General features: G+C 48.8%; 1 protein-coding gene across 1 annotated transcript in view; it reads right to left on the reverse strand.

Annotated features, from left to right (window-relative positions):
- The window catches only part of LOC126484720 (proline-, glutamic acid- and leucine-rich protein 1-like), a 193,608-nt gene extending 183,497 nt beyond the window's left edge, over positions 1-10,111 (reverse strand). Inside the window, exons 1-3 of the mRNA XM_050108316.1 lie at positions 10,106-10,111; positions 7,112-7,345; positions 4,304-4,477 (exon numbers count right to left, since the gene is read on the reverse strand). Coding sequence (XP_049964273.1) covers positions 4,304-4,477; positions 7,112-7,345; positions 10,106-10,111 — 414 coding nt within the window. The remainder of the gene's footprint in view (positions 1-4,303; positions 4,478-7,111; positions 7,346-10,105) is intronic.
- Positions 10,112-10,885: the final 774 nt, after the last annotated feature.

A 10,885-nucleotide genomic window follows, 5' to 3' on the forward strand; every position in this document is an offset into this window, starting at 1 on the left:
CAGGACTTGGCCGCTGGTGCGCTCGCAGCCGGCTCTGGCTGCGATTACGGGTTGCCTACATGGGCATTGCCACTATTAAAGTTCCAATCCTCGTAAAATAAAATAAACCGAAACATACGACTGTTCGTAAAATTTTTGAATCAAGAAACAGATGTTCAGTCGGCTGTGGTGTGCGAGAGTGAATAAACGACACACAGCTTGGTGGAAGTTGTTGAAGACAGCCGGCGGTACCTCGCCTGCTGACACAGCCGTCTGTGCGGCTCTCACATCCACGCGAACCGCACGCAGAAGCGCTTAGGCTGCGAAGTTGCAGAATGGGCGTGCTCATGTTCTTCCCCTATGGCCCGCGCTGATCTGTGACATGGATAACCAGCCTGCTTCGTTAGCCACGTGGAAGGGCTCATGCTCCCGTTAATTCGCAGTCGTCGAGTGCTCGCAGACGTGAAAACGAGAGAAGCCGACCGGCACGGTCAGCAAGTGACGGGGAATCAGTTCTGCTCTACAGAGGGGTCCAAAACAATGTATTCAGTGTTTAAAAGTCCATAACTGGCAAACTAATTGACGGAGTTGTCTCATCTTTGGTAGTGTAATAGTTCGTAGTTCCGGCAATCGCCACACAAGCGTTGTATTGCGTTGTTTTGTTTTGTTAGGTGACAGTCGCCAGATAGTCAGTGTTTTGTTCGTAGTTGCACCTAGTTACTCGAGTAAACATGGCTGGCGCAAGGCTTACATTCGATGAAAGGAAGTCAGTTTTGAAGTGGTATTTTAAGTACGAAAACATCAATGAGGTTCAACGGCAATGGCGAAATGAGTATGAAACAGAGCCATCGACACGTTTAACGATTCGTCGCATTCGAGACAAATTTGAAGCTAAAGGCTGTGTTAAAGATGTACACAAACAACGATCTGGACGACCTGTAACAGTAACAAGTTCAGCTAACTCCCGTCGTGTGTTACAACAATTCACCCACCCACCACAGAAGTCTGAGAGTGTGCCCGTGAAACTGGAGTGAGTCGCTCAAGTGTTCGGCGAATTTTGAAGACAGCAAAGTGGAAGTGCTACATCCCACGATTGCTACTCGCAATGAACGAGTACGACCCAGATCGAAGAATGGAGTACTGCGAGTGGTTTACTAACATGGTGCGCAACGATGGAGAGTTTGCAGAGATGACTGTGTGGTCTGATGAGGCACAGTTCAAACTCAATGGTACAGTAAATCGCCACAATTGCATCCACTGGGCCGCCGAAAATCCGAACGTCTATGTAGACAAAGCCGTGAATTTGCCAGGAGTAAATATGTGGTGTGGGTTGTGTTACCGGGGTTTGCTTGGACCATTCTTCCTTGACGGCACAGTTACCGGTGAGGTGTACCTTCAGAAGCTTCAGAGATCCATTTTACCTGCCATCCGAGACTTGTATGCAGACGGAAGAGTTTACTTTCAACAAGATGGTGCCCCACCCCACTAGCAAAATCGTGTTAGGGCGCATCTCGACGAAAATCTACCACGAAGATGGATAGGCCGTAAAGGTGCTGTGGAGTATCCACCATGTTCCCCACACCTAACTGCTCTGGACTTTGTGGTGTCACAAGGCTTAGGCCTGTCGCACCCCTCATTAAATCGACCAAGACTTATACGAATTATTGTTACAACAGTTATTATTATTATGTTCCTTAAGTTTGTTTTTGGGTTTTCAAAAATACTGTGAGAAGAAAGTTTATTTATGTTGCAGATAACGTGTAAGACGTTGCCCAACGATCACCACGAAAGTTCGACGTAGCGGCAAGTGGGCAGGGAATAAAACGAATGCTGCAAACTACCGCGAGCCGTGGAAGAGCCTGGGCCGCGAGGGCGTCGAGCTTCCTAGGTCGTTGTTGGACAACGTCAAAGGAAGAGATATCCTGCTTTCTCTTTGTAAACAGATCGATCGAGTCTTGAAAGGTTCATGTAAAACGTATAGGCGGATGACACATTAGGTGGGACCCGATGCCTGTAATACTTCCACAGTTATTAAAAAGTTGTTAAACGGCAGAACCAATAGTTCATCATTTATATACATAAAAAGTAGTAAAGATATAGAAAAGGAAGAGTTGCGGCGTCAGAACGAAAAGTGATACATCGCTCAACAACGAAAAAGGACGTAAACAGCGGGCGTTACATGGTGAAAACAAATCAACTGATAAAATAGTAAGTCTGTAATTAAGCATAAAGCCACGTAACACTGCAACTTTTACCTGTGGGGAACACTAAAGGACGTCGTTTATCGACAAAAGCCACGCACATTGGATGAACCTCGAGAATCCATCATACATTCATGTGCAAATATCTAACTGAACACGTTGCAGTTCCAGTTCGGCGATATCGTTTGTGTGTGGATGTTGATGGTGACCATTTCGATCACCTACAATGGTATCTTTCAGGTGGACTTTAAACTACACTTTCACCAAAAATGAGACAACTCCGTCAATTAGTTTGCAAGTTATGGACTTTTAAACAGTGGATACATTTTTTTGGACCCCTCCGTATGAGCTCCGCCACACAGGTAGTGTGGTCTAGTATGCGGGTATACAGACAAGGACCAGGTCAGATATGGGTAGGCAGGTAGGTAGACAGGAAAACCCGCCAGGATAGCCGAGAGAGCTAAAGCGGTGCTTCCTGGACTCGGGTAGGCGCGTCGGCCCCGGATCGAATCCGCCCGGCGGATTAACGACGACGGCCGGTGTGCTGGCCAGCCTGGATGTTTTTAGGCGGTTTTCCACATCTCCCTAGGTGAATACCGGGCTGGTCCCCTCGTCCCGCCTCAGTTACACGACTCGCAGACATTTGAAACACATTCACACTATTTCACGATTTACACTGTACGCAGACAGCTGGGGTACACTAATTCCGTCCCGGGGGTTATGGGGCTACGGCAGGAAGGGCAACTGGCCACCCCTAAAAATTAACAATGCTAACTTCGTACTTAACCCTGCCGACTCTGCGCACAATTCGGGATAAAGGCAGTAGCAAAAGAAGAATAGAAGGTAGGTAGACACTTTTTTTTTCACTAGCTGCTTATTTTTAATGACCCACTGTCTAATTTCTTATGGTGGGTCGTATGTTGCCACTTAGCCGCTGTGACTGGGTCCGGGGTCCGGTGTGACTGAAAGTAACACCACACCGGCTCCCGTCCCCACTCACACCGTTGCCCGTGTCCCGCCACGTGGAGGCGGGCTCTGTTTGTTTATATCCATTTGATATAATTTCTTGTGCAGCATTATAAAAACTTATAACTAATACAAAATCAAGTGAGACATTAATAAACAAAACGGAATTAAATATTTAGAAAGAACTGAATAAAGAAGAGAGAGGTATAATATTGCCCGTCACCTGGTTGTGGGCGGCGGCTCGGGTCTTGGAATGACCCTCAAGACGCTGGCCGTCACTCACCATGCCTTTAACATCTACCATCCTAAAAACTAACTTAACTAGAAGAGATAAGTGTACGTTAAAGCTAGAAACTAAGACTAAGACCTCCATGTCCTGCCTGCTAAACCATTTACGATATACAATAGAGAGGTAACTGATTTTGTGCTTGGCTCAAAGTTGCTAATGAAAGGGTTGTTGTGGTAATAGTAATGAAGGTAATGATGCTAACGGTTTGTGTTGAGCCTACAAGGCTCCTAGTAGAGTACGTCAGGCGCAAGCACCTCCCGGCTCCGCCGACAACACGACCTGAACGGTGGTTTTCCCCGATCTACCATAGGTATCCGACGGGTTGGGCTCAAAAGAGAGGGACCCCAATTAAGATCCTTCCATCCAGGCCGTGCGCCGCCTCTTACCAGGAGGCGTAGGTCCCTTGAAGAGGTGCCTAACTTTAAGCTTCAGATCAGAAGTTATTAGTGTAGTGGAGGTTAAGGTATAGGCTGTGTAGGTTGGTTGAACAAACAATTCACGCAGAGCCAATGAGACTTATAATGATACTTGGTGTGGCAGTTAGCACCTTCCGGCCCCGCCAGCAACTCAGCCTGAACGGTGGTTTTCCCCGATCTACCATAGGTATCCGACGGGTTGGGCTCAAAAGAGAGGAACCTCAATTAAGATCCTTCCACCCAGGCCGTGTGCCGCCTCTTACCAGGAGGCGTAGGTCCCTTGAAGAGGTACCTGGCTTTAAGCTCTTATTAGACAGGGAGGCTGACCGCTAGACGGCTAGACAGGTAGGTACCTGCAGCGTGGCGTGCAGGCGGCGCACGTGGCAGAGCGGGTGCGCCTCGTCGCCGTAGCTGAGCGGCGCGTCGCGGCAGCGGCAGGCGGCCGCCGCGGCGCTCGCCGCCCCCGCCTCGGCCTGCTCGTCCAGCAGCTGTCGCTCCAGCTGCTCGAACGGCCGCAGCACCAGCGACACGTCGAGCTGCGGCTGCAGCAGCGGCTGCTCCACCACCGTCGACACGCTGCTGCCCGTGTCGTCCGACTCGCTGGGGCACTCCTCCTCCTCCTCCACCTGCCGGCACGCCCACACCACCCTCACATCCTCCAGCCAGAGCCAACAAGTACGGCGAACTCTAGATTGCGGTTTACTGGTAGAATCCTGAAGCGATGCAGTTCTTCAACAAAGGAAATTGCTTACAATACTCTAGTTCGTCCTGGCAATGGCCTTGCGGCAGTGGATACACCGGTTCCCGTGAGATCACCGAAGTTAAGCGCTGTTGGGCGTGGCCGGCACTTGGATGGGTGACCATCCAGTCGCCATGCGCTGTTGCCATTTTTCGGGGTCCACTCAGCCTCGTGATGCCAATTGAGGAGCTACTCGACCGAATAGTAGCGGCTTCAGTCAAGAATACCATCATAAAAACCGGGAGAGCGGTGTGCTGACCCCACCATCCTCCTATCCGCATCCTCCCCTGAGGACGACACGGCGGTCAGATGGTCCCGGTAGGCCACTTGTGGCCTGAAGACGGAGTGCTACTCTAGTTCGTCCAGTCTTAGAGTATTGTTCGTCTGTATGGGACCCTTACCATTTGGTCTGATTCAAGAAATTGAGAAGGTCCAAAGAAGAGCGGCAACATTTGTGACTGGTGCACTTAGCCATCGCGAGAGCGTTACAAATCTCATAGAAAGTTTGAAGTGGGACACACTTCCAGAGAGACGACGCGCTAGACGGAAGGGGCTGCTCACCAAATTCCAAAATCATATCGTCCGCGAGGATATGGAGCATATATTATTACCAACAGGCCATTTTGTTGTAATCACATAATTATACTTCAAGTTGAAACGTGATCTATAATTCAGCTTGTAATAAATGTACTACCCGACCTTGGATCAAATGAAGTGAACGATACCGCGGTGAAGCCGTAAAAACCACAAATCCACTACTACAAAGCTATACGAAAATATGTACATGTCAGCCTTTGCAAATACTTAATATGAAGCTTCCTGGAAGATTAAAACTGTGTGGCGTGCGGAGTGGCCGCGCGGTTTGAGGCGTCCTGTCACTGACTGCGCGGCCCCTCCCGCCGGGTGTTAAGAGTCCTCCCTCGGGCATGGGTGTGTGTATAGTTCTTAGCATAAGTTAGTTTAAGTAGTGTGTAAGTCTAGGGACCAATGACCTTAGCAGTTTGGTCTCTTAGGAATTCACACACACAATCCATTAAAACTGTGTGCCTGACCGAGACTCGAACTCGCGACCTTAGCGAACTCGAGTCTCGGTCAGGTACACAGTTTTAATGCGCTAGGAAGTTTCACATCAGCGCACAATCCGCTGCGGAGTGGAAATTTCATTCTGGAAATACTTAATATGATCACAGCGATGGTTGGGACTTCACAAAATAAATAAACTATTAATTGTATTTAATTTACGAAATGTATTTCCGAAAGATTATTTTGTATAAATATATCTATACATGACAGTAACTCCTTTGCTACATCTTGTTAGAGGAAAATCTGTGTTCTTTTGGGCAGTTGGTTGTACGAATTGGAAGTGCGAGTTACGTATTTTTATGGATTTGTATTCTGAAGTGAAATGAATGAAAATATAAGAGTAATTCTGCTAAAATTCCACCAGATTTCACATGGTTACTGAAGAAGTAACCCGACAATCCTCTAGACAATTTTAGAAAGATGAATCACACAAAGGAAGAGAACAACGAGCCATCAACGTTCAACAACGAAGAGCAACAAAAAAGATAAGTATATTATTAACAAATGGTTCAAACGGCTGTAAGCACTGTGGGACTTAACTTCTGAAGTCATCAGTCCCCTAGACTTAGAACTACTTACATCTAACTAACCTAAGGACATCACACACATCCATGCCCGAGGCAGGATTCGAATCTGAGACCGTAGCAGTAGCGCGGTCCTGAACTGAAGCGCCTAGAACCGGTCGGCCACAACGGTCGGCTATATTATTAACAGAACTAGTTATTAAAAATTGACTGTCCCTGCCACTCGCTGCAGTGTGTCACTATCTCAGTGTGGCAAGTGCTGTGAAAATGTGACCAGCCGCCGAAAGTACCCCAAACATCTTCAATAAAATTCTTCAGGGTATCAGACCGCATCGTCATAATTTAAAATGCGCCAACGTTTCGGCCAGCGTTGCAGCTAGCCTTCATCAGGGCCTTAAGGGGAAAAAAAAATGTAAGCGTAGGCTTCCGCGGCCGTTGTCTTCTTCAATAAAATTCTTCAGGGTATCAGACCGCATCGTCATAATTTAAAATGCGCCAACTTTTCGGCCAGCGTTGCAGCTAGCCTTCATCAGGGCCTTACGTTAACTGAGGTCAGGGAGTTAACGTAAGGCCCTGATGAAGGCTAGCTGCAACGCTGGCCGAAACGTTGGCGCATTTTAAATTATGACGATGCGGTCTGATACCCTGAAGAATTTTATTGAAGAAGACAACGGCCGCGGAAGCCTACGCTTACATACCCCAAACATCACTAAGTCGAACACTGGGCAAGAAGAGCGTGGGGACGGTCAGAAGCTACTGAGGAATCTGTACAGTAGCTATTTGTAGACACTATTCCCGCTAACTTGTTTTTACCGAAGGGCGCGACCACTTGCATCGTGCCCGCCCCCCTCCCTCCCTCCCTCCCTCCCTCCCTCCTCCGCCGACTGTCAGTGTTGTCATGACGCTGCGCTCACCTCGGCTTCCACGTCCACGATGTTGGTCCTGGTCTGCGGTTCCGGGGGCTCGGGCGCGCAGTCGCTGTCGGCGAAGGCACGTGGCGGGCCCACCAGCACCAGCTGCTGCTGCTGGGGTGGTTGCGGGGGCGGAGGGGGCGGCGGCTGGGGGCGGCTCCTGCGCGGCGGCACCGGCGGGGGCGGCACCGCAGGCGGTCCGCCTGTGGCGCTCTTCGGCGGCGTCGTGGGCGGAGCCTGCGCACACCACTCTCTTACTCCGCGTCAGCATCTGCAAGCCACTTCATGGTGTGAGGTGGGGAGTACTTTTGCTTATGGTGTATCATACGAAGTCTTCAGTGCTGTAGTTATATTCGCAGCTGGGTACGAACACATCACATCCGTCCTTAGACGAACACAGACAACCGTACCCCTCACGTTTACTAAAGTCTTTGCGACACCTGTCAAGGCTACACGGTGACACTGGAGATATGTCTCATCGACTACGGTATACAGCAGCGTGAAGTCGAGGCGGGCTCGACCCAATCCAAGTAATTACAGGAGTAAATGTAACAACAAAATCCAACTCCCGGCCTCGAGAACAGATAAATGGCATCCCGGTGGGATCATATGGTCCAAATGTCAAGTGTTGTAGCGTAACAAGCTTGCTACGCCACACTGGGAAGGGAGCCGAAAGAAAGGCACGCGTACACACACGCCGACTGGCGTCAATTCTGGAACAGGATACGTTATGACTGCTATAAAGAAAATACGTAGCTGGCGCCTTGCTAGGTCGTAGCCATGGACTTAGCAGACGGCTATTCTAACTGTCTCTCGGCAAATGAGAGCTAAGGCTTCGTCCGTATGGTCGCTAGCAATGTCGTCCGTACAACTGGGGTCGAGTGCTAGTCCGTATCTCGAGACCTGCCTTGTGGTGGCGCTCGGTCTGCGATCACACAGTGGCGACACGCGGGTCCGACATGTACTACATGGACCGCGGCCGATTTAAGCTACCACCTAGCAAGTGTAGTGTCTGGTGGTGACACCACATCAAGTACTGTCAGTGATCTGGTACTGTTCACCCAACTAAGGCAATGGTGCACTTCATAACTGAGCATGGGCCTTACCTGGTCTTCTTACACAGAATACGGACGTGGAAAACAGCTCTCTGTGGCAGCAGACAATAGGGACGCTTGGACAAGTGGTGCTTCATCATACACTCATGCTCATAAATTAAGGATAATGCTGATACGTGGTGAAACAACGCTCTGGTGGGCGGTTTGCGGGTTTAAATCACCTCGGGGTATGACCATGCGGTCGTCGCACGGTGGTGCTGGCAGCAGTCGACATACGTAGAGGTGCATTGGTGCATGTCAGAGTACGGTGCAGCGAGAAAGTGTGCAGAAGTTTTCAGACGTGCTAATGTTTACTGTGTGTTGAAAATTGCTCAAAGAACACATATTGATTATGTCATGAAGGGTAGAATACTAGGGCGACTGCAGGCTGATCAAACACAGCAGGTCGTAGCACGGGCCCTCCGTGTGCCACAAAGTGTGATCTCAAGATTATGGCAACGGTTCCAGCAGACAGGAAAGGTGTCCAGGCGCTACAGTACGGGACGTCCACAGTGTACAACACCACAAGAAGACCGATACCACACCATCAGTGGCCACCGCAGACGGCCACGGAGTACAGCAGGTAGCCTTGCTCGAAACCTTACCGCAGCCACTGAAACAGTTGCCTCCAGACACACAGTCTACAAACGACTGAACAGACATGGTTTATTCGCCCGGAGACCTGCAAGGTGCATTCCACTGACCCATGGTCACAGGAGAGCCCGTAAAGCCTGGTGTCAAGAAGACAGTACATGGTCATTGGAACAGTGGTCCCAGATTATGTTCACGGACGAGTCCAGGTATAGTCTGAACAGTGATTCTCGCCGGGTTTTCATCTGGCGTGAACCAGGAACCAGAGACCAACCACTTGATGTCCTTGAAAGGGACCTGTATGGAGGCCGTGGTTTAATGGTGTGGAGTGGGATTATGATTGTTGCACGTACCCCCGTGCATGTCTTTGACAGAGGAACTGTAACAGGTCACGTGTATCGGTATGTCATTTTGCACCAGTATGTCCACCTTTTCAGGGGTGCAGTGGGTCCCACCTTCCTCCTGATGGATTATAACGCAAGGCCCCACCGAGCTGCCATCGTGGAGGAGTACCTTGAAACAGAAGATATCAGGCGGATGGAGTGGCCTGCCTGTTCTCCCGACCTAAACCCCATCGAACACGTCTGGGATGCTGTCGGTCGACGTATCGCTGCACGTCTTCAAACCCCTAGGACACTTCAGGAGCTCCAACAGGCACTGTTGCAAGAATAGGAGGCTATGCCACAGCAGCTGCTCGACCACCTGATCCACAGTATGCCAACCCGTTGTGCGTCCTGTGTACGTGTGCATGGTCATCATATCCCATATTGATGTCGGGGTACAACAGTGGCGTTTTGTAGCACATGTGTTTCTGGACGGTTCTCTCAACTTATCACCAATACCGTGGACTTACAGATCTGTGCCGTGTGTGTTCCCTATGTGCCTATGCTATTAGCGCCAGTTGTGTTCAGTGTCACGTTGTGTGCAATTATCCTTTATTTATGAGCATGAGTGTAGTTTGCACCAGGTAGAATGGGGGACTCATCCAAACACCGAAGGCTGGAACTTACTTAAGTCTGATGCCAAGAAAATATAAAGACCACTACAGCAATGTTTTGCAATAGGGTAAATAGAAATATGGATTGCAAAGTACAGGACAATGAACGTGGTAACCAAATTAAAGAAAACTGAAGAGACTTGGTGCATATGTGTAAAAGAAGAACAGCAACGACATGACCACCTCGACAGAGAGTTCAACATGGAAACAATGAGCAGGAAAGCTCATCGGATATTCCAAGTTCAGAGATGATCATGATGATGAAGTTTCGTCGATATGGCATACTACTGAACATGCTAATTACTGAGGTGGTACCTTCATTTCTAGTGCACAATTATTTAAATTTCACTTTAAATAAGTTTGGACACAGGTACCCAAATGGTAATCCGAATGCTACCAACGCACGTACGACGATTTGGCTGTAGTTTAATATAGGCAGAAGTGTAGGTCTAGAGAACTGCACGGTTAGGAATATTGAGCTGTTCCAAAATTGCTGCTTACCATTGTAACAGAATAGCGAGAGATTGTTCTGTGGTGGTGGTGGTGGTTGGTTTTTCGGTCTTCTTGCTTTCATTTATTTCTACATTTTTTTCGTCGATAATAATGTACAACAGAACTGCAGATATTTAACATAAAATATTCGACGTCATATTCAAAGACCTATCGAATGTATAGAATACAACGACCCAGCTTACAATTGCAAGTCGGCAGAGAGAGCTCTAAATATAATTAATAGTAAAAATAATTCTGGTACCGCTAACTCCTCCTCTTTCATGGGAACGAAGGCAACCGGCAAACCTTCGTTTGGGCTCTAATTTTTGGAAACAAAACTAGCTATATTTAGTTTAACGAGACAATGGTATACTTATTATAAAGTTTTGTTTGTTTTGGGACACACTCACTTTTTTATGACACAATCATAATCGGTTTCGGCCACATCGTCCATCGTCAGGTGCTAAAAGCGGGCCGGCCGGAGTGGCCGTGCGGTTCTAGGCGTTACAGTCTGGAACCGAGCGACCGCTACGGTCGCAGGTTCAAACCCTTCCCCGGGCAGGGATATGTGTGATGTCCTAGTTCTAAGTTCTAGGCGACTGA

This window comes from Schistocerca serialis, chromosome 6 (assembly GCF_023864345.2).
Source record: "Schistocerca serialis cubense isolate TAMUIC-IGC-003099 chromosome 6, iqSchSeri2.2, whole genome shotgun sequence".
Classification (NCBI taxonomy): Eukaryota; Metazoa; Arthropoda; class Insecta; order Orthoptera; family Acrididae; genus Schistocerca; species Schistocerca serialis.